General features: G+C 37.7%; 2 protein-coding genes across 3 annotated transcripts; one reads left to right on the forward strand and one right to left on the reverse strand.

Annotated features, from left to right (window-relative positions):
* Positions 1-515: 515 nt before the first annotated feature.
* On the reverse strand, positions 516-6,834 carry LOC131324823 (protein NRT1/ PTR FAMILY 8.1-like). 2 transcript variants are annotated; one of them, XM_058356963.1, is made up of 5 exons: positions 6,575-6,834; positions 4,135-4,284; positions 3,586-3,803; positions 2,353-2,903; positions 516-1,519 (listed from the first exon to the last, which is right to left on the reverse strand). In XM_058356963.1, exons 2-5 carry the CDS (start codon positions 4,238-4,240, stop codon positions 688-690), a joined length of 1,707 nt encoding a protein of 568 aa, XP_058212946.1. In that variant the 5' UTR covers positions 4,241-4,284; positions 6,575-6,834; the 3' UTR covers positions 516-687. The 2 variants fall into 2 exon arrangements, with proteins under 2 accessions (XP_058212946.1, XP_058212943.1); XM_058356960.1 differs by lacking the exon at positions 6,575-6,834 and adding an exon at positions 6,242-6,407.
* An 11,359-nt stretch (positions 6,835-18,193) lies between these two features.
* Positions 18,194-23,798, forward strand: LOC131324825 (laccase-4-like). Its single transcript, XM_058356968.1, has 6 exons — positions 18,194-18,367; positions 19,792-19,943; positions 21,442-21,686; positions 21,815-21,943; positions 22,379-23,305; positions 23,590-23,798. Exons 1-6 carry the CDS (start codon positions 18,278-18,280, stop codon positions 23,718-23,720), a joined length of 1,674 nt encoding a protein of 557 aa, XP_058212951.1. The 5' UTR covers positions 18,194-18,277; the 3' UTR covers positions 23,721-23,798.
* The last annotated feature ends 366 nt before the right edge of the window (positions 23,799-24,164 follow it).

Here is a 24,164-nt window from a genome sequence, read left to right on the forward strand (position 1 = left end):
AGAGCGGAGAGTAGTAGTCGGAAAAAAAAAAATCAAAACAACAGATTATTGACTTATTTTTTTCTTTATTCAAAATTTTTTGAATTTCCATCATAATTTTTTTTTCCTAATTCTCTCGAAGAGATGGGCCGATAATTCACAAAATTTAACGTAAAACTAACAGATGAGGAAAAAAAATTAAATAAAGACAGAGAAAACCAAAGTGGATTATTTGACCCGAACTGGGACTTTTATAACGGTTAAAACTTAGGCCTAATAAGTCAAATGTCTTTCTTTTTCTTTTTCTTTTTGTTCTTATTCAAAAAATTTCCGCATTTGTTGATTTTTTATCGATTTTTTTGTGGTTTTTTTGCTTCATCTTGACTAGAGGAAATTAAAAAGTATCAAAACCAAATTTTTTTTAAATAAAGACAATTGACATAATTTTGTTTTTATTCAAAAAATAAGAACCATAATGGGACCTCATATCTCACATTTTCAATACTAGAACTTCAGGAGAGAGAGAGAGAGAGAGAGCATGAAGCAAATACTGGGATAGATTTTAATTCAAAAAACATGTGTGAAATATCTACAAGCGATCACCATGTCATTGGTTCAAGCCGTGAAACAAATAGCAGAAACAGAAACAATCAGCAACCAAACACGAAACAGTTTTCGTCCCTAGCTACCACCATAATACTGTATATATCACGAGGCGGTTCCTTTGGCCTTCTTGTAAGTATACCACTTGGATATCCAGAGGTACACAAAGAAGTTAATCACACTGAGAATAGCCAGAAGCCAGTAGAAATAGTCAAGATGGCCCTTGTTCAAGTTATCCGGGATCCAACCGAGCTTCCCATTCCTCGTGGTCACATTCGTGACTACTGTAACGAGCAGAGTGCTCAAGTAATTCCCCAACGCAACAGTCGTGAGCGAGAGAGCCGAGCACAAGCTCCTCATCGCATCGGGAGCCTGGTCATAGAAAAACTCCAGCTGCCCGATGAAGGTAAAAACCTCCGCGCATCCGATGAGGAAGTATTGAGGGACTTGCCAGAATATGGACATGGGAATTTCCTCCAGATCATAGTAGTTATGCCTTCGGACAAAGTCGAGGCGAATCACCTCTAGTACACCCGCGACTACCATGGAGAAGATGGAAATAACGAGGCCGATTCCCATGCGTTGAAGCTGAGTGAATCCGCGTTCATGACCGGTGTACTTTCTTGCGAATGGCACGATGAGTCTGTCGTACACCGGGGCCCAGAAGATGACGCTGAGGGTGTCAAAGAGGGAGAGGGACGCGGATGGAATTTTGAACCTTGGACCCATGTGCTGATCCATTGTGTTGCCTTGGAGAACAAACATGGTGCTCATTTGACTGTAGACGGTGGAGAAGACGATTCCGGTGGCCCAGATCGGGAGTAACCGGACGATGGACTTGAGTTCTTCAACTTGGGTCACGGTGCAGAGTCGCCACGGGTTAGCAGCGCCCTTGACTTGGTCAGATGCGGTCTCCACTGCAGCCTTGTCGAAAAATCTGGAAATGGGTAGTTCTAATTAGCAACTGTGGAAAAAACTGAAGAACTGGAGATTGAAAATTTTGAAGCTAGCTTAGCAATCCCATAGAAGAAAACAAGTTCCAATAAAACAGAGAAATCCTCATGTCCATTCTGGATATCAAATTGGGTATTGAGATTCCAAATGGTATCGGTCATACAGCAAAACGGACATTATTGGCCGGTCCATACCACAATCCCATAACATAACTACTGATACAGTACGTAACGACCTATAGTTGGAACCCTAATCTTGAGATACTCTAGCATTTAAGGCAGAAAGACTCCTCTAGTCTTGTACTAGTATTATACTGAATGATGGCGCAGTGACAGTTTTCGCAATTTCGAAATTTCCACACCATTCTATTCTGCAGAGATCCCCTATAAATGGCATTACTCATTTTTGTGAGATGTAAAACTAAAACAAGCACCCTTTCAGATACATTTCTAGCTATGATGAACTTGAAGGAAAGCTAGGAACATAAGGGTCCAATTTGGCTTTTATAAACAAGATAATGAGATGGTAGATCACAAAAGGCAATTGCAATCTAACAACTGAAAACATGTTTTCCATTCAATCAAATCCACAGATGATTTAAAACATCTAGGGCACATTAGATACCCGGATGTGGACCTCAAAGCCTGTATGATTCAAATGTTAGATCTATCTAGTCTTAGGCCTGCTAACATCCTTGCTCAACAGCACAGTACACTATCTAGTATCCGGAAGGTCAGAAGCATAATTTGTGAGATGAATTATTCGAGTTGACATAGAACGTTTTCCATCATCGGCAATACTATTTAGTATAATTACCTCAACTTTCCGGTATGCTCGAGCTTGCGGCTTCCTTGAATGTTACATTCCGCATCTATAATCTCATAAAGAAGTGACTTATCATCAGGGACTTCTACATTTGATTTCCTCAAGGAAGCAACCACCACCTGAAACATCCGCGTCAGGGCACTCCCACCTGGTTTTTGGAGCCGATACAATCGGCTACCAGAGAAGAAAAACACAACTGCAATCGCCATCGCAACTGCTGGTATACCAAACCCCCATCCCCATCCCACATTCATCTGTATCCAAACCAAAACTGAGGAAGCAATAAGCGCGCCCACATTGATAGAAAAGTAGAACCAGTTGAAGAAGGAGCTCTTCTTCTTCTTCTCAGTTTTGTCAGTTTCATCAAATTGGTCTGCACCAAAGGATGAGACACACGGCTTGATTCCACCTGTCCCAAGAGCAATTAAGTAGAGTGCTGCAAAGCAGATAGCAGTTTGGGATGATGTTGGGTGGCAAACGTCATTTTCGCATGATGGTTTCAGTCCTTTGACTGAAGCCGATACTGTTAAGAGTGTCATTCCCTACAACGCCAAAGAAGTTCATCAATTTCCAGGGCAGCATTAAGTCATTATACTGGCAATTCGTCTCGGTTGGTTTTTTCCGGTCAGCACAGAATCAGAAATGTTGAATATAATTTGGAAACATTTAGAAAGTGACAAAGAAGTTGATATTACTTCCAAACAGAAACGTGAATGTTCAAAGGCTCGATGATTTAATAACTGAACTAATTCTTATTTGTTTTTTTAAATTTGTGACAATACAATTAACTGGTTTGGTATATGGCGCTAAAAGTATGATATGGTGTGTTTCGTGTTTTCCAACGGAAACACTAGAGTGCCATCATCTGACCAATAATTCATTCCCGTGTCTTAGGAAACAGAAACCTTTCAGCCGCTTCAACAGAAACAACAGTAACTTAGTTCCTTGCGTATTGGACAAGATGGTACCAAGAGAAGATGATCTTTTTTAAAGAAGATGTGGAGTTAGCTCAAGGTCTTAAAAATACTCGATTACAATATGAACTTTAAACCAACAATTGAAATCTCGAGGCTGCTTGACTGATGGGGATTATATTGATGAAGACTTAGGGACAATTTGATTCACATATACACCAAATGGAAGACAAGTTGCAGTTTGCAAAGCTTGCTTTGAATTTAAATCTAGTTTTTAAGCTTCCCAAAAAAAATTGAAGGGTATACTTACAAACACGTAGATGATTGAGAAACTGGCAATTGTCCAATATCGACCCAAGTAGGAATCAGCTAGAAAAGCTCCAATCAAGGGTGTGATGTAGCAGGTTCCTGACCAGTTTGTGACACTATTTGATGCACGGACATTCCCCATGTTGAGACGTTTCTCAAGATAGTTCACCAGATTGGTCCCCATACCATAGTATGCCAACCTCTCACAGCATTCATTTCCTGTGAAAACCATTTCATAGTCAAGTTCATTAGACGACAACTTATTTTAGAAACTGTGTGGGCAAGTTTTGCGGGAAATGATGTTACACAAATGGAGTAAATTTCCTGGTACATGCTCATTTGAAGAAGAATATTGTAAAAACTAGGGAACTGCTTTGAGGGGAAACTAATCCTAGTGGACAAACTAAAAAAACGGGCTGATCAAAAAAAAAAAAAAACTAAAAAAACGGGTCGCAAGTTCTTGTCAACTGAACAGTAAATCTAAGTAAGATAAGGGTTTCGAGTACTTCTCTTTCTTTCCCTGAAAAGTAAACAAGGCTGAAGACCGTACCAAGAATAAAGCGGCAAGCCTTCCAGTTTCCAGTTTTTTTCCTGTTGGCAGGGTTTTTATGGATATCCACTGTCCCATCATTTGTGTAGTCTCCATCTTCCGCCATGGTAATTTGCAGCTAAGCAATCTGCTATATCTTTGAAAGTTTACCTGCAATACCCGTGCTGCCATTGTTAACATTCACAGTAAGAAAAAGGTTAAAACACAACTTACAGTAAAGAAACAGTTGTGATAAATATCTTGCACTTTCTACCGGTACTGGATTATACTCAAGCTCTGTCATAAGCTAGACGTGGAGATACCAAAGGTAGAAAATGCAGAGTATTCTGATTTCCCATCAGGAATAAAAATGTCAAAACCATTTCATGCCCATGAACTTCCAAACGGCAACCTTAACAGAGATTACTAGAACATAATTTGAATAACTTTCAAACACAATAGCATCCCAACTGAAATCCTGCAATTTTGGAAAACGTTCATCTACATACACATTTACGTACAGTTCTGCAAATGTTTGATGACTATTTTCTGGCCCAAGCTCATTCTCCATATGCTACATGAATTCAAACTATACCTCATAGTAATATCCATCGCAAGATTCTCAACACGATAACATCCCAACTGAACGGAGTACCGCAAATACACATATACATACAGTTTCACAAAATGTTACCATTTGTTTTTAACCCAAGCTCATTCTCCATATGCTAAATGAATCCAAATTATAACATCACATTAATATCCGACATTTGAAAATTTATCTAATGAGAGCCTCAACAAGAAAGCTAATATCACCTCCAAATATCATACATACAGCCTGCAACTGACTAGATGGGATAGCCTTAAGGATAAAAAATTGTTTCCTAGTGGATGTTTGCTCTACCATGATCTCGTTTGCGCCTTGGGACGTGTGCTTCATGGGACATCTTCAAATTTTTCGGTTCATGTATTTAACTCCCAAAAACAACAATTACAGACTGTCCGAGTCCAAAACAATTAAGAAAACAAAGGAAATTACAGATGCAAAAATCCTGGGTACTAAATTTGGGTAGTTAGGTATCGCACCGGCCGTTACATAATCAGCTGATATTGGAAGTCCCATAGCTGTATTCCCCTACATATTGGACAATATCGACCTATGTATGACCACATCACCTATGTGTTGCATATTCCAAAAATGCAATTAAAAACCCTGCAAGCATCATAACTGCGTAAGGTTTTTTTTTTTTTTTTTTGGCACGAGTGTATATGTGTGTGGAGGGGATAAGTCCAATTAGTGGAGTGCATACCCTGGGAAAACAGAATACAAGAACCTCTGATATGTAAACAAAATTCTCCATATGATCATCACTTGGTTAATTACGTATCAATAGAAATATACACACAAGTATACGTATATCTACCTATATATCACTAGGGTTAATTTCTCAAGACCCGCCAATGGGCTCTAGTCCAATTGGCATCTTTTAGCTATGTGGGAGGCCAAGATTCGAGCCCTGTCGTGGGTGTTAGGAATTCAGGGCTATGGATAGCATCTGAAACTCCTTGTGGACTAACCTACAAACACCCTGTTAATCCTCTCGACGTATACAATATTGGCAAAATAAAAATAAAAATTTCTCAAAACATTATGATATACACCCTCCTTTGTCGTATTCAACTATACGAATCTCAAATTCTCAATACAGAAAGCACCAGGACAAACAAGACATAAGCACAAATCAAACAATCCAAAAACCCACTTTACAAGAATCAACAATTTCAAGGAAAAAAGTGTGGAAATTTTCTATGAATGAAGTCGGGCATTCGGAAGGTCGAACCGAAAGGTCCCTCCTTGGTTCATCGAATCTGGACAATGCAAAACGCAAAGTACAAAATCAAGCCCAAAGAAATTCCTTCCCCGTCTTTGAGTATAATGGTCAAAACCCCAGGCAAATCCCAAAATCCAAAAGGGAGTGGATCATCTCCGGTAACTGTCCCAGTATCCCGGAAAGTTGCTGAAGTTGTCTTACAAGTACGGATTCTACAAAACATATCTTGGGACAGTTAGCGGAGAGGATCTCATCCCAGTCCGAAAACCCAATCAGACATATTAATAAAAACATACCTACAGCTGTACACCCCTGCCTACATGTATTGTACCCCTTGCAACCACATTGAAAGGGAGAATCTTCTATGCGTGAGAGAATGTTGCAGCATCAAATCAGATCCATTCAAGAATAAAGATAAATAAAACCCACCTAATTGAACTTTAGTAACCCAGATCACGTATACACGTATGCACAAATTTGTACATATATATTCGTAGAAAAAGTACTAACCAAAATATTTGTTCATGCATGCAAATAGCAGAGAGAGAGAGAGAGAGAGAGAGAGAGAGAGATTACTGGCATTAAAACGTGGAGTAATAAATATGTGCACAAAAGGTGAGAACTTTTACCTTTTTTGTGAGGGCAGCCGAAAAGGCAAATATTCTTTTCCAACGACGAGATTCTCTCTCTCTCTCTCTCTCTCTCTCTCTCTCTCTCTCTCGTGATGGTGTGTTGCGGAGACTCTGATACTTGGGTTTTGTGGACGCGAGCAAAACCAGGACGCAGGCCCGCTTCCCGCTCGTTTACGCCCGCTCTATACAGAGAGAGAGAGAGAGAGAGAGAGAGGGGGGGGACAAATCCAACCGGCTTTGTATTCTCTATTTGATGATGTATTTATAGTTGAAAGCAAACACCCACGAGAGACTCAACTAGAAGAGTAGCAAAGGCAATGGATCTCTTCTGTCCAAGGTTGGATTCGACGAGACAGTTCATGTATCAACCGTTCATTTTTGGAATGGATAGGTGAGATTTGTTCAAAGACTCATCTCTTTTACGAGAGAGTCTTTGAATAAATCCAAACCATTGTTTATGCCAATGAATGGTTTCAATCTAGACTGTCTCGCCCAGTCCAAACTAGGATTCACATCCTATAGCTAAATATGAACTCAAATTTTACATTACGTCCATTCCGTTATGAATCCGGATTCGGACTCAGACTGTCTCGTCCAGTTCAAACTAGGATTCAAACCTTTTAGCTAAATATGAACTCGAATTTCACATTACGTCCATTCCGTTAGACTCTTTTGAAGAATTCTAATAAAAATTGGATAAAATAGAAAATACCCATCATAAACGGAAAAGTTTACTTTTTATTTTTTTTGGTTTTTATCCATCTGTTTATTTTTTTTCCCCGAATTTGATCTATATTTTCTATTTGTTACCTTTTCGAAGCAAGATGAATTGGAATAAAAATTTAACAAGAAAATAGAAAAGTCCTCACATAATTTTCATATTTCCCCTTGTCCGGAGTTATTTTATTGCCTTTTTCGTTTTGATAATTAATTAATGTAGACTTGAGATGAGTTATTTAGATGAGAAAACGTACAACATGACGGAAATATGTAAGAATATTTTCAATTAAAACGATCTATCTGCAGAGCAAGCGTTTCTATCATCTTTCTATATTTCTTAGTTGCTATTGCTGACTTGAAACTAAGGGGTGATTTTGGATTAAAATAATAAAGTTGGCTTCTTTTTTTCGTCTTTATTCAGAAAAAAATTGCATTTGGTAGTTTTGCGTTAAACTTTTGTGACTTATTGATTCGTCTTGACGAGAGGAATCAAAAAAGTAAAAATTATGATTGAAACTCATAATTTTTTTAATAAAGACAAAATTAAGTTTTTTTTTTTTTTTCCAAAGTTTAGGATAGATTTTATTAATCTCAGGGAAATAAAATCAAATACATCAAGAAGGGTTCTCATCCTCACATGATGGATGAAAAAAGCCAAGGGGGGGGATAGAATTCCCACGAACGAATCCCACTCCCTCTCACAGCATCTTTGGCCACAACATGCGCCGCCGAATTGCCAATCCTTCGAATAAAACTCACTCTTGTATCTTCAAACTCTTGCCTTAGCCGGGTCACATCCGCAATTAGAACCCCAACTGCTGTGTTGACATCTTGCTGCTTTTGAATCATGCCAATCACCAATTGGGAATCTCCTTCAATATGCACCTTTTGCAACCCAAGTTCTTTCGCAAAGACCAAACTTTCTCGTGCCGCCATCGCCTCCAACACTAATGGGCTCATCAAAAAACCGAAGTGAAAAGCTCTAGCCGCTCTAAAATGACCACGCGAGTCTCTGATCACAATGCCTAGCCCGCTTGACTTCCGGTGATTGTCCAGTCCCCCATCGAAATTAATTTTAACCCACCCATTCATGGGTTTTTTCCATTCAACTTGCTCTCCCACAATGGTGGCATGACCAGAGTCCCCAATCCTTGGTAAATAGGCAGTCTTTTTTACTCTCTTTTTTTGTCTTTTTCGATTCCTCTCGTCGAGACAAAAGTTTGACGTAAAACTAACAAATGTGAAAAACATTGTAATAAAGGCAAAAAAAAAAGCAAATTTGACTTTTTAATCCAAAACTAGCCTTAGTTATGCTTTAGGTTCTTAGATTTGAGCAAATATCAAGCACATCCTTGCGTGCTTGCGATAGTTGTAGATACAGATGTCGATCAGATTTTAGCTTTTAATGGACTATAGTTGTACCCTGTGGGATTGATTATGATTAAATTGTAGTAAAAACTGGTATTGTTTTACTATAAAAAGCTGAAAATCAGTTTCAGGTGTACGAAGAATCTAAAATCTGATAAGAAAAGCACCTCAAAGCGAATACTCAATGCTGGTATATATTGTTTTGATGGATATCAATTATTTTACGACCCGGATACTCAAATTCAATCGTTCATTCATATAAATATTCGGCGCGAGGTTGTAATGTTTTGCTGTTATATAGTCCATATCTTTCGGAAGAATTATTCTAAAATGTAGTTCACGTTTATTAATTCATGCTATATATGGAAAGACAATAATCATGATAGTATTAAACAACATTACCTGTGCACAGTAAGATTCCATATCAAGTGACATACTAGAATTCGAAATGATTAATTAGAGTCCATAAAAACGTATTCGTCTCGTATTTTATTTTATTTTATTTATATAAGATGAAACATATTGAATTGATCATGTCAGATTATTGCACCGAATTTTTATTAATATAACATGTGGTCATTAAAGGTCCAAAAAAAATGCCGATCAAAAAAGAAGAAGAAGGATAATCATAGTAAGAACAGGGCACTAGAATGCAAAATCCTTTCAGAAAAGGTCTAAGATTCTTGGTGCCCACCGATATTGTTTAGGGTGTGTTCCGTTGATATTCTTTGTAATGATCTGTCTCATAAAACATAAAATAATTACTTAAATAATAAGAACCTTCGCGGAACGGAGCCTAAAATCTGGTTCTTTGTCACTTATACTCAAATTTTAAGTTTGAATATTAAAAAAGAAAGAGCTAGATAACAGGTTGCCATAAAAGCATTTGAATAGGAATGTCTAACATAGGAAACTTTTTAATGGATGATTTCCACAACAATCGCAAGTATAGTAATTTTAGTTTTCAGATCACAATCCAGATAAACTTTGACCAGCACAAAAGAAAACAAAAAATAAAAAATTTAAAAAAATTGTAAGAAGTGGTATATGCACGCTTGACAAGATAGCCGACAGAAATGAAATACTACTTAAAGTGTAATCTCAATATACTTTTTCAAAGTATTTATTTCGTATCTTTTGTGTAATCTCATTATACTTTTTCAAAGGATTTAGATTTTGTATCTTTGATCTAAAGTTCTCGCTTTTTAGTTGAATTACGGTGAAATATGAGATATCTATTTGAGGAAATCAAACCTTGCATTGTACTTTTGACATAGTTTTAATACTCCTGTTTTTTGGTGGACGACATAGTTTCATATTGGATGTGGTTAGAACCGAGAAGATGTATCTATTATTAATGAAGGCGTCCGAGACTTCGTGGCTCCGCCTCAACTAAGTTCTCAGCACCAGTAGTCCTCCCCGTTCCACGTATTCCAAGTAATTATCAGAACTAAACCCTAAATCGCAATCTCAAGAGATAAGTGAAGAATAGAATTGCACAACAATCTATCGGTTAAAGCTTGGAAGTGATATATTTTTAACAGGAGGGCCCAGGATTTGAACTTGTCAATTGAGATTTATTTGAATGTGTGATTTGAATAAAATCCAAGTGAATGTCAACCATTGATCTTGAATTCTGAAAAAAGAATCCAAGATTGTAACACACCATAACATAAGACTAACAACACATGATGAGAGGATCATGATTCAATTTGTCCTGGTTCAATCCTAGCACCCCTTTTCAGAAAAAAATTAGTAAAAAATCCTACCACCAAGCAGATCAGTCAAAAATTTTGAAATCCTTAAGATATGGGGTGGGTTGTTGAGTTGTTTTTGTGGCTTTTGTGTTTCTGGTGGTATTTTTGGTTGGCTTCTTGTCTTCTTTTGAGTATGGTTTTCGAGTGGCTTTTGCTAGTGTGCCCGTGATACTTTTAATCTTGGTTTTTCATCTTCGAAAGGTTAATAAAATTTTCTTTTTGCCAATCAAATATATATATATATATATATATATATATATATATGGGATCGGTCGAAGGAGGCAGGATCCTTTGTGCTGAAAATTTCTGTGCCTCTGTACCAAGGAATTTTCTGACGGTTAGATCGCACAGAAATTTTCGGGACAGAAAAGATCGACCCAGATCAAAGGACTTCTAATGAAAGCATTAAAAATAGATCAAGAATATAAATTTCTCAAAGTACGTTGCTTGTTTTGTTTGTGTGAATCTTCTTAATTATTATTTTTTTTTTTGGTTCATAAGAAGGCCTAAGCCTTAAGAAATGAAAACACTTGACGCAGTAGTTCAATGAACTCCAAGATCATCGCGATCATTGCGCAGAGCCTCCATCACTATTGATGAGGCTTTAATCAAACATTTGCTCTCCTCGATCTAACTGCAAATCCAACCTTGCTAGATCGATTATGAGCACAACCATTAACCTCTCTTCAACCAAAGGTTAGCCACATATCCCGTACAAGTTTGAGACGTCTCCAAATACCCCAAAGTTTAGCCCATAAAGCATCCACATTGCCAATTCTGCAAGCAAAACCGCTAGTCCAATTTCCATCGTCATCACGAACCACGGTCATTGGTCAACCGGGTATCCCGATAATTCAGGATTCCGTTACAGCGCAAATTAAGGCCCTGTTTGGCCAAAAGAAATCCTTCGGGCTTTTTTCTTCTTCTTCTTTGACCATAATCCTACGGCCTTTTCAGTTGACCCATTTTTTTTTTTTGCCTAGATTTTGCGGATAATGCTTATTTAATTTAAGATTCATAGCGCGTTAAAAATTTTGTCGCATGAGGTACAAAAAGTCAAATGAAAATATAAACGCTACTTAAACATAGAGAGATAGAAAGCTTCTGTTCGTTTTTTCTTTTTAACTTAGTTTTTTTTTTATTTTCTAATCGTTATCTTATTTTTCTCTTCAATCATTATTCTATTTCTCCAAGACTAGTACATGTACAAGCTACATGAGAACAGTTCAAGACTTATGTGGGAAACTTAGACCACTGCGCTTGGGCGGGCCAATCCTCTGTATTACTAATCATTTTTGGCGTACTCCAATTTTGGTGCACTTTTAGTTGTAGAATTATGCTTCAAAATTGTCAAATTGTCAAAGATTAATTATACTCCTATAGTTGTATATGCACTAAAACGTGAGTGTCGAGTCCAGTGGCAGACCTACTTCAGGACGCGTGTAGTCACATGTTCCACACTTTTTTTTTTAAAAAAAAGAGAATTTGTTTTAGACATAATAGCCAAAGTAAGTGACCTTGTGATGACAACTAGCACCAAAGCTCCCGCATCAAGATCCTCTATGAGGATTCCTCCCTGTGAGGATTTTCATGGAATTCGGACCGTTTATCTCGGCAATTAATGGTCCAGATTAAAAACAAACTCTTCCGGGAATAAATTAAAAGGACAACTTTCAAGCTTTTCCGATGGGGGGGACTATTATCTATGGAAAAAATACTCTCAAAACGCATACTCGGTTTTTCTTGCCTTTTCATTTAAGTTTGCTTTAAACCACTAAAAAAAAAATTTTGTTTCTCAGCTTATTTTTCTTTCAAAACCCAAAATTATCGATATTGATTCCTAAATACATGGTTATGACATCACAATTTAGTTCCAGTACCTGCATATACACAAAAATACATACATATTTAGATTTTGTACTATGTTTACAAACTTTTGTGTTGAATGTTAATGTTTAATTTAGTATTATGCTAAATTTCATTTCAAACTTAAAAAATATGTGCCCCACGTGATGAAATTTCTGGGTCCACCACTTCTAGTGTCCACCATGGTCTAGTGGAGGTTATGTTCCCCTACTGAAAATTAGCTACTGAAGACCGTTCAGGCAATTGCCAATTAACAAATTTTTTGTCAATTAACGAACTTTTTTTGTCAAAATTGTGCACCGGTCTCTGTACTCATGAAACTCACCCTCAACTAGCACATTTTGGGGTCCATAATGAAGCCTATTCAAGCTCTTAGCTTAGTTGGTATGCCTAGCTCCCTTGGTGGAGGTATGGTCCGAGTCTAGGCGGTTTGGGGTTTAGAGCTATGAATAGTCTCTGAACCCCTTGTGAACTAACATACTAATCCCTCTAGACCAAGGCCCCTGTTCCGTTAAAGTTTTTATTTTATAAGTACTTATTTTTCGCTTTACGAAACAGGTCATTCTCTTACAATACATCACATTTAAACTCATTTTTCAAATACACTAAATAAATACTTATTTCCCTAAACGAAACGGGGCCCAAATCGTAAGGGACAGGTCCAGTTTGGTGTTTTTGGTTGGGCCTATTTATACGTTATTTCAGATCGGCTGAATAAAAAAGCCCAGAAGCTTAGCAAAAACAAAAAAATAAAAATAAAACATTAGTGAATAGGTCTCATTTGGGCCAGAACCACCTGTATTAGAATTCAATAACAGAGCTCCAAAATCACCCAACCCATCTGAAGTGGCCGGCGCCTATATAATGGCTACTGAAACTTTCAGAAAGTGAAACATTTTGATAACTCAGGTACCAAAGCAGCTCACGCGCATATCGATTAAAATAAATGGACGGTAAATCTCATGTACAATACGTAACATCCGACTCAGTATCTAATAAACGTTCAAAAGTGCAAAAAAATTCGAAGCCGATCCCCGGTTTAGAAAAACCGAATACAAACATTCGATTCAGTATGTAACATCCAATTCAGTTTTTTTTTTTTCCCCGTTTTTGTTGCATTGACATTTCTAGACATTTGTCCAAAAAAAATTCCTTTTTTTTACACAGAAAAGAGAGAAATTTATAAAAATGGTCCTCCTAGTTTCACCCGAGTCTCATTTTCGTCCTACAAGTATCAATTGCAACTCTTTTGACCTTCAAGTTTGGTTTTTGTATCAAATTGGTTCAATTGATAACTTCTGTCAGCCAAACTGGACGGAAAAAATCAAATCGAGGGTAGACGTTATTAATTGGATCAACTTGGTACGAACTATAAGATCCAAACTGCCATCAATCTGATTTTTTTTGTCCAGTTTGGCCGACAAAAGTTATCAGTTGGACCAATTTGGTACGAAAACCAAACTTAAAGGTCAAAAGAGTTGTAATTGATACTTGAATGACGAAAATGAGACTCGGATAAAACTAGGAGGACCATTTATATAAATTTCCCCAAAAAATTCTACTACTCTAATTAATCTACCCATACTGGTCGATAATGATTTTGTTCACCCTCCTCGTTACCCTCCCTCTGATTGGTGAAAAAGTGTAAGGTCCACTAGATTAGTACACTATTTATAATAAACGTTTAAACTATCTGGCAAACTCCCTTCCTCAGATAAACTCCAAGAACTGTTTATTAAACGAGATTAATAGTGAATGATATATAATCCAACATTCTTTTTTTTTTTTGCTCGGCAAAAATTAATATTGTTTGAATAGTTAGATTAGCAGCTTATTAGAGGATGAGTTGAACTCCTCGTCACCTTCTTACTAATACTAGCTCCTAGCACCTACATGCGCTCATAGATGCTTACTAGGCTAAATGTCTCATGACATATAAACCAACACCATTATGTTTTTATAAGTTTCACACTTGGTATAAATTCTATGGAGTACTTGATTTATATAATTTGAAACCCAATAATTTTAATCACCCCATAATATATGCAGTCAAATTCATTGCCTAGCTATGTATATCCGTTGAGACAAATAGTCCCAACTCCCAAGGGGCAAAATAACACGCCTCCCCAACGTGATGAATGAAGTGGTCCATGTGGTCCATTTTTAGGCCATTATATATGGCAAGATCAATTTTTAGTATTTGTTTGGATCACCCAGCTTGGCTGGACCCTTAAGCTTTGTTTGGAATATGTGGAAATGAAGGAAAAGGAAGAGAGTTCAGAATTTTTTTTTCCTTTGTTTTGGTTTGAGAGGAAAGAGGAGAGAAAATTGCAAAATAGTTATTATAAGAATAGTAAAATTTCCCCCCTCCTTTTCTCCCATTTTCCTTATTAATCATTTTCTCTTCTCTTTTCTTATTTTTCACAAGTTCCAAACAGAGCATTAAGTTTCATTCTTCCAAAAACATCTATAGGTCACTTCCTCCGATTTTCTTAACAATATATAGAAACATATGCATATAAAAGCTAGCCCACTTTTCTATGATTCCAAGTTTTTCGATTAACATAAGGACACGTTTCCTAGCTGGGTCCCATACTCCAGCAGTGCTAATACTTTTTTTTTTTTGGTCAAAAGTGAAAAAATTGTATTAATAAACGTTCAGCGGTACTTACAAAACGAAGATCATTACAAAGAACTTAGACAAAGCCAAACTAATCGTCTAACAAATAAAAACGAGTAAATCACAAGGCAATCGATATCTTTCATCCTAACCCAGGCATGGCCTAACGCAACAGCGAAACTTTTAAACTGCCTAACGTCTAATTAAGAATTTCAAATGAGAAAAAGTGCAAAGTTAAAGATAAAAACACCAAATACCCAAACGATCAGATACACTCTAACCAAGGAGGAACGCACCAATGAACTCCCAAGAATTACAGATCTGCCAAGCCGCCACTAGTTGCCATGCCAAAGACATCATATAGGAATAGAACGTTGAGGTACAGATATCGTTGTGAAGCAACCTTGATTGAGAGAACACCGATCTGTAGACAAAATTCGTCCAAAGGCGAAACTAACAACTCTCGCAAAATGGGAGATAAAACTCTTGTAAAACGAAAGACAAAACTCTCACAGATCAAAAGACAAATTATTGATCTCGAGAGACGGAAGAAAAAAAGAAGAATGTAAAGAAAGTGAGTCGGAATAGTACCATGGTCTTCCCCTTCCGCTGCCGCACATGGGTATGGAACCCACAGAGGAAGGGAAAAGGAGAAGAGAAGTTGTGGTGGCTAGGATTGAGAGAAAGGGAGAGAGAGAATGAGATAGGGTCGGCGAATACAGTAGTGCCTCGTTTGTTAGCGGTTAAATTTCATGAGGGGTTATGGGAGATATAGTAAGAGGGGAGAATGGAGATATAGTATAGTCACAGAAGGGGTGATTAACTATATAGGGATCGTTTGGGTAAGAGGATATGGATGAATAATGACATTTTCAAATAATAATAATGGCAAAATTGTAATTTTGAATGTGGATATGGAGGGGATATAATATGTGTAGGATAACGGGTGTCCAAATTATATTGGGGTGTAGGGGGATATATTATTACCCAGATTTCACATCCGGGTGCGAAAATGGAGGCAAACACCGGATTTGGATAGAATCGGATTTCAATCGGGAGGTTTTTTTTATCAGATCGTCATATCCCTCTCTAATAGAAAAAGTCATAAGGGGTGTAATGCGATTCGGTGGGTTCCACATAAACAATAATTTTTTAGTATGCGAACATTAATATCCCCACGATCAAGATAATTTGTCCCTCATTACATTTTGAAAAAATCATATTGACCGTCCATTTTTATATAACAAATGTTGTTGGAGTAATGAAATATATACGCTTTCTTGGATGATAAAAAAAAAAAAACTCGGCGAACTTTACAAACTAATGCTGTGTTTGGTTTGTGTTTTGAAAAGTTTATTGAAAAATAGTAGAGGTAATAAGTAGAGAGAGATAGAGAGAGAAATGTTGAAAGTAATTATACTATGGGACCCCTCATTTATCACGATCGATCCTTACCCAAGCCATCAATTAAAGGTGGAGTATCAATTTTCCCTGCACATGAATTATTGAATCTTTAACCTCACAGTACTAATTAAGTGCAACTAAACAATCGTTAAGTCAACTTAATTCCCTGATATTTCAGTTCACTCTCTGCATGTGCTAATCAGTTAATTCCGTTTGCATGTACTAGAAACAGACCTAAACATAGCTATATACCTATTAAAAGGAAAAGTTGACCATTAATTCAATTAATGGCAAAATAGATCTTAAATCAAAGAGATTAGGACAACAAACTAATAAATGCCTAATTAACCTACTTTGGATATTTGGTGTCTTTTGTCCTTAACTCTGCATTTTTTTTCTCGTTTGAGACTCCTAATTAGATGTTAGGCTATTTAAAAGTGTCCATGTTGCGTCAGGTCATGCTTGGGTTAGGATGAAAGATATCGATTGCCTCGTGATTTAATCGTTTTGTATTTGTTAGACGATTAGTTTGGCTTTGTCCAAGTTCTTTGTAATGATTTTCGTTTTATAAGTGTCGTTGGGTGTTTATCAATACAATCTTCTCACTTTAAACCAAAAAAAAAAACCTACTCTCTGGTTCCTACTTAGGTTGTTCTCAAGATAATAATAATAATAATAAATTTCTCCAAACTAGAGAACAATTTTAGTGGTAAGAAATTTGTTAACTCACAATGCATTTGAACCTGAACATAGAAAAATGCACAGAATAACCAATGAATATAGCCAACATTCAAACTGTTGTTGTGGGGACCGCCTCTCCATAATGAACTTTTTCGATAATCAGATGTCCGGGCCGACTTACTTACATATATCTTTACTAATTCCAAAATCTAAAGTTAACAAATTGACAATCCAAGATTTATTTGCGAACTGGGAGAGTTAAAGCTGCAAACATGTTAGAGTAAACCACTTAACCATTGTTTAGTTGCACAGAAGTTAATCGTTAAAGTTAACCCGTTGTACTTATACCACAAGAATATCAACACCCTCTCCACAGAAGTTGAGCCCACAAAATACTGCATCTAAATGCAGTAATTTATACAATTACTAGGCCGGTTCTTGTGGTTAATAGACTTATGGGCTCATTTCGGTTGGGTTTGTGGGCAATACATTTTAAACTTCATGACGATCCCGTTCTGCTAAACTAAATAAGTATTTATAAAATAAGGACCTATTTTTAAGTTTAAATTAAAATAATGGACTTACGAATAGAATTTTTCAATTTTTTTCAGGGTCAAACAAGATCCATCATGCATATTTTTTTATTTCAATAAGCCTATTATTTTTAAACTTCAAAATTATAAATAAATACTTACTTTTTAAGGGACCTTAGCGATTCATCGAAACACTAATAAAGCCAATCAATTAATTCTTGTTTTTGTTTTTGTGGGTCCATGTAAACAGCAAATATGAGCTGGCGTATGTTTTTTTTTGGTAAAGCTAGCTGTCCGTACATTGAGTGTATTCAAAGATTATAACTCCAAACCATGTGGGACAGAAACATTATTAATTTTGAACCAAACCCTAAACCCTTTCTTTCTACGAAGCTAATGAAATTAGATGGGCATGGGAGGACTGAATAACTTAACCTTCTAAAACTGCGCGCATTAGTCTAAGGAAACATATACACACGTACACTCATAGTACAATGTTAATTAACATGCAAGAAATCACAGGAAAACCTGGGAAATCTTCTTGCTCAAGAGTTCCTCAATTCACGAAACCAAGGAAACTAAAAAGGACATGGCAGCAATATATATATATATATATAGACTTTAACCCTTTTGCCTGTATAATACTCCACTAGTGTACTTTTGAGTTGGTCAGAGTGCAACTATCTAGAAAGCTTAGACACGTACATGAGCTGAAAGGAAACGGAGAGCCGTATCGGAGATCGAAGGACAGATGAAGCATTGGGTTCCAGTTTTGATCATCCTTTTCGCATGCTTGTTTCCGGCATTCGTGGAGTGCAGGGTTCGTCACTACAAGTTTAATGTAAGCATATCGATGAAATTAATATAGTCGTTTTTCTTGTTTTTCTTGTTGTGGTTGAGTATGAAGATTAATTGGTGCATGCATGATTGTAGGAGGATCAATAGAACTGGAAATTGAATGAAAAATTGATTTATTCGATGAGTACTGGCTGAATGATTTTCAAAATGGATACCCAGAGGAGGAAAATTGAGTGTCTAGGGATGTGTTTCTATGTACGATCAATGCAGGATTATTTTCATAAATCCTAACACAAAACATACACATGTGATATATTCCTATTATTATTTTTTATACATTATAGTTATTTACGGTGTGTCAAGATCGAGTAACGATCATATGCTAGCTTCTAGTGATTATTTCATCACCTAGATTATCCTCAATCCCATTTTCAGTGGAGATTACAAAAATCCGTAGTACTGTCACCTACGGTGAACCTGTAAATGGCCGACATCTGCATGGATTGTTTCTAGCTAACTCGCTGTTTTGTTTCCAATCCTAGTACATTCTGTGACTTTTGTTGTTCATGCATTATCAAACGTTGCGTCCTTCCCCTTAGCCGCGTTTTTCTCTGCTTTTTTTTCTTAACTAACTCATAGTCACAATCCTGATATTTTCCTTAAAACTTTTGTTGTTCATGCAAATGCTCATGATTCTTCTCCTTCTTCTTGGAAGCCATTCCATGTCTTTGTTCCTCAAGATGAGTTTATGATTGATAAAACATTTTTACATCCACATGTAACAAGGTGTTGCATATGTGAATTGACAGAAACACAGAAAAAATACAAATCAATTAAAGAATAAAATGAAAATCAATTGAGGTCCGACTTAAAATTAGTGGAGTGAAAACTATAGAGTACTAGATTTTTTTGGGTGTGTGTATATGATAAAATTATTCAGTGGTCTTCGGGCAGTGTCACGTGTGCCCCGGCACCCCTCTCCACCAAATATTCTTCTTGTGTTGGGCTCACTACTAATTATATGGACCTCACCTCACTTAAATGTGTGATGGAGAGTTGTTGACGTGGCGGTGCCCAATACCAGCTCTGTTCCACTAAGAAAAATAAGTACTTGTTTTTTGATGATGTATTGTATGAGAATGATCTTTTAAAGCGAAAAAATATAAGTACTTAAAAATAATAACCTTAGTGGAACGGGGGCCTCAATAATTACCTAAGATAATTACATATTGATGCTTGTTACGTCACTGCAAGAAAAACTAGATAGAGTAAGAAATACTTAAAACAGGCCCAAGTCACCAAAAACTATATTATAAAAAACATGCATACTCTCACAATTTCTTTTGGTTAGTTGAAGAAACCTAGGGAAAAAAGTTTCAAAAGGACAATGGAAGGTACACCCACATACCATTTTAAAAATCTGAAATTTACTTTTGGCTGGCTGTTTTTGGTGGGTAACTTGTGCAGGTGGTGATGAAGAACACCAGTCGGTTGTGCTCAACAAAGCCCATTGTCACCGTCAATGGCCTGTTTCCGGGGCCTACCATTTATGCCAGGGAAGATGATACAGTGCTCGTCAAGGTCGTCAACCATGTCAATTACAATGTCACTATCCATTGGTTAGTCTTGAAATTAATTACTACTTATACCTCCTAATAATCCCCCTTTAAAAAAATGATGAAAGAAAGAAGAACAAAAATGGTAGATCGCTGCCCGTCCAATTAGCCCATTTGTGGGTGATTCATATCGTTCACGATTTAAAACTCATCGACAACATCATCAATTACGTGAAAAATCAGATGATCGGACACCGGATGATGTAATTTCAGAATGCATTTGTCTTGAGGTATATGGGTTATGATTCGGTGCTGTAATTTTGTTACGTTCTGAAACAAATGTATTCTAAAATCATACCAAACGATATCCGGTGAACCTGATTTTTTGTGTGATTAATGTTCTCGACAGCGCGCTCTAGAATAGAGAGAGTTTGGATCCCACAAACGGGCCAACTGGACCGCCTGGCCCATGAGCTTATTCCCTGTCCATTATGGTTCATTTCCGTCTCAGTGCACCTTTTTTCTTCCTTTTTTTCAAACGAAAATTTACTCAGTGCACTTTTAATTGAACGATATTATCGACTAGAAAAGGAACAAATGATAGTCACGGTGCCCCAGTGGTAAGGGTGAACCTGCGCCTGCAACATGGCAGGATTTGATTCCCCTATAAGCAAACCATGATTTAAGTGGGGGGCCATGACAATGGGTTGCTGTACTTAAAGGTGATAAACGAGCCAAACAGATAGTTGATCAAGCTTGATTTGATAACATAATGAACTTCAAAAATATGTTTGAGCTTAGCTTGTTTAAATGACGAGCCAATTGCAAACAAGTTTTATTCAAGACAAACACGAGTCAAACTCAGGTAGCTTGAATTTTTTATACATAATAAGTCAAACGAACCGAGTAGTAGCTTGTTCAAGCTTTAGCTTGAATCTTAACGAGTTTCAAAAAAAATGTTCAGGCTTACAAACCAACCAATCGTGAACAAGTTTTTAACGAACAAACACTAGCTAAGACTCGAGTACCTTGATTTGTTTAGCAGCCCTAGCTGTGCTAGTCTCCCTGAGAATTTAATCGACGTGCGCGTAGGCTGACCCGGACACCTCGGTTACCAAAAAAAAAATTGATAGTCATCTTTGAATCCAATCATAGCCTGAACAAGAGAAACTGCTTGAAAATGTCATGGCTTGCTATTTCAATAGAGGGACGTAATGTTTTTGGGGACAGTATTTGAGTGAGTAGTCGGTAATGGACATTCAACCCGATGGTGCATAGGTTGCCATACAGGGCTCACTTTTAGGTTTCAAAATAAATGATCCAAGCCGTTTATTAATTTGGAAGTATTGAGTCGATTAGTATTGTGAAAAATCAACTCAATACAAGTGCTTGGTAGTCAGCTTGAAAATGACTGATATGCCCAACAAATTAAGAAAAAATTAGAACAAACCGATTCACACGACATTCAATCGTTTTCAAGCCGAGCCTCAGTTAGAACTAACAGGCACATTCATGTCGATCCATTATTGAAAATTGAGCTCTTTTGTTGGGTGCGTGGTAGGCATGGTATCAAGCAATTTCGAACAGGTTGGGCTGATGGTCCGGCGTACATCACACAATGTCCGATCCAACCTGGGCAGAATTACATATACAACTTCACCATATCCGGCCAACGGGGCACGCTTCTTTGGCACGCACACATATTGTGGCTGAGGGCGACAGTCCACGGCGCCCTAGTGATTTTGCCCAGGCTTGGCGTGCCATATCCATTTCCCAAACCCTACAAGGAGGTAGTCATTGTATTAGGTAAAAGTTCAAACTACATAATTCAATTGTCTCCTACAAGTATGGTTGGGGATGATGATTTCCACTATAGTTAGTATCAAAATCACATTATTGGTATGATGATAACAAGCAAATAGTTGAAAATGCAGGTGAATGGTGGAAATCGGACGTTGAAGCTGTGATCGACGAAGCTCAAAAATCCGGTTTCGCCCCAAATGTGTCGGATGCTCATACCATCAATGGGTATACGGGATTCGTTCCAAATTGTCCTTCGCAAGGTACTTGGAATAAGTTGCTCGATTTCGACTCGGGCTCTGCTTATTGAAAATTCGACTCAGCTGGGCTCGTTACAAAGAGAGCATAATTCGAACTCGATACAAAAATGTGTTTGTTAGAGTTGAGCACTATAACCAATTCTATTTACTGGAGCTCCTACTCTTTGTCGAGAGTCGTAGTCTTGTGAAATTTTTGTTCAATGTTCCAAATAACAGAATACTTTTTTTTTGAGGAAGCAGAAACGTATTACACTCATAATAAAAGACAAGTACAAAGGACACTACTGGTCCGAAAATACGAGAAAAAATTGAAATTTTCATAATCGAAAGTGTCTTGGATAGGAGTATTTTTTTTCAGTTCTGTATGGACCGTATCATTGTTTTCAAACAATCTGCTAATCGAACACTTGTTTTGGTTCTCTTCTTTTGATCATACAGGAGAATTCACATTGAACGTTGAGAGCACCAAAACCTACATGCTACGAATCATCAACGCTGGACTCAACGAACAGTTCTTCTTCCTAATCGCACGCCACAACCTAACCATCGTAGAAGTTGACGCCTCCTACGTGAAACCGTTCAAAACCGACACCGTACTCATCGCCCCGGGCCAAACCACCACCGCCCTTCTCACCGCCGACCATTTCTCCGGCAGCTACGCGATGACCACCTCCACCTTCATGGACACCCCGATCACCGTCGACGCCACCACCGCCACAGCCACTCTTCGCTATCCCAGAACCGTCGCCAATTCCCGGACTATCTTTACCACCGTTCCTCCCATAAACGCCACCCCAATTGCCAACAAATTCAGAGATTCACTGAAAAGCCTCAACTCGGGAAAGTACCCTGTCAGGGTCCCGTTAACTGTGGACCACTCCCTTGTCTTCACTGTTGGGCTTGGAATCAGCCTGTGTCCTTCTTGTAAGGCCACTAATGGAATCCGCCTGGTGGGGACTGTCAACAATGTCACCTTTGTTATGCCAACCACATCTTTGCTCCAGGCCCATTATTTCAAGGAGAAGGGAGTTTTTACCGACGATTTTCCTGGTCATCCCCTGCATGTTTTTAACTACACGGGCCCTGGACCGCGGAACTTACAAGCCACTGCTGGGACAAAGGTGTATCGGTTGCCATTCAACGCTACCGTTCAAGTTGTTTTGCAAGACACCGGGATTATACTTCCAGAGGACCATCCTATCCACCTACACGGATTCAATGTCTTTGGTGTCGGGAGGGGGATGGGAAATTTTAACCAGGATAAAGATCCTAAGAGATTCAACCTCGTTGATCCAGTTGAGAGGAATACAATTGGCGTACCATCTGGTGGATGGGTAGCTATTAGATTCCGAGCAGATAATCCAGGTACATGTAATCACCTGCCTTCGTTTTTTCAATCCGCATTCAATTCATTGCCAACGCTACGGTATGTGTGTGGCTTTCATTCTTTCTCCGTGCAATCCACCATGCGCCAGATTTCGATTAGAATTCGTACGTCTCGTTTTCTATGCACTTTTCATGTGCCGTCTTTTCTTTCTTCGTCTCATTCTTGGAATTGTTTTTTACCTGAATCGTCTCGAAATTTTTGTTCTTTCTTCGTCTCATTCTTGGAATTGTTTTTTATCTGAATCGTCTCAAAATTTTTGTAGGAGTTTGGTTCATGCATTGCCATTTGGAAGTGCACACAACATGGGGGCTAAAGATGGCATTCCTGGTGGACAATGGGAAGTGTCCTAATGAGTGTGTTTTGCCTCCTCCCAAAGATCTTCCAAGATGTTAGCACAGCATCAACAGTCATTCACTACATAGATAGAGTGATTTCGGAAAAACAAAACAAAGGAAATTTAGAAAGAGAAAACTGCAACACACAGAATGGAAGAAGATGATATGATGGACAGAATAAAAAGGTGGGTTGTATATATGCCTGATTGTTTTCATAAGTATGTGAGCATTTTTGTGAATTCGACGATTTTTACAGAAATACATGTATATTTATGCAACGGGTACCGATAAACATTTTCCCCCTTTGTCTTCTGTGATTCTTTGCAAGTCAGGAAGAATCTTTAGAGGTTGCATGGCAATATGATTAAGGTGAGCCATTTCCTTGATGTAGGAATTGCAGAACCCTAATCCAGGAACTTAGAGATGCAAATACAGAAAATAATCAAGTTAAAACAACAAACCAATCGTTTCCACAAACAATGCAGTAATTTAATGAACATTG

This window comes from Rhododendron vialii, chromosome 4a (assembly GCF_030253575.1).
Source record: "Rhododendron vialii isolate Sample 1 chromosome 4a, ASM3025357v1".
NCBI classification, from domain to species: domain Eukaryota; kingdom Viridiplantae; phylum Streptophyta; class Magnoliopsida; order Ericales; family Ericaceae; genus Rhododendron; species Rhododendron vialii.

Excerpts from the sequence above, each read along its gene's own strand:
- LOC131324825 (XM_058356968.1), top strand. The coding sequence starts at position 18,278 with ATGAAGCATTGGGTTCCAGTTTTGATCATCCTTTTCGCATGCTTGTTT. Across the intron at positions 19,944-21,441 it reads TACAATGTCACTATCCATTG|GCATGGTATCAAGCAATTTC; the intron begins GTTAGTCTTGAA and ends GGTGCGTGGTAG. Across the intron at positions 21,687-21,814 it reads GGAGGTAGTCATTGTATTAG|GTGAATGGTGGAAATCGGAC; the intron begins GTAAAAGTTCAA and ends TTGAAAATGCAG.
- LOC131324823 (XM_058356963.1), bottom strand. The coding sequence starts at position 4,240 with ATGGCGGAAGATGGAGACTACACAAATGATGGGACAGTGGATATCCAT. Across the intron at positions 3,804-4,134 it reads GGCTTGCCGCTTTATTCTTG|GAAATGAATGCTGTGAGAGG; the intron begins GTACGGTCTTCA and ends TGGTTTTCACAG. Across the intron at positions 1,520-2,352 it reads GAGCATACCGGAAAGTTGAG|ATTTTTCGACAAGGCTGCAG; the intron begins GTAATTATACTA and ends ACCCATTTCCAG.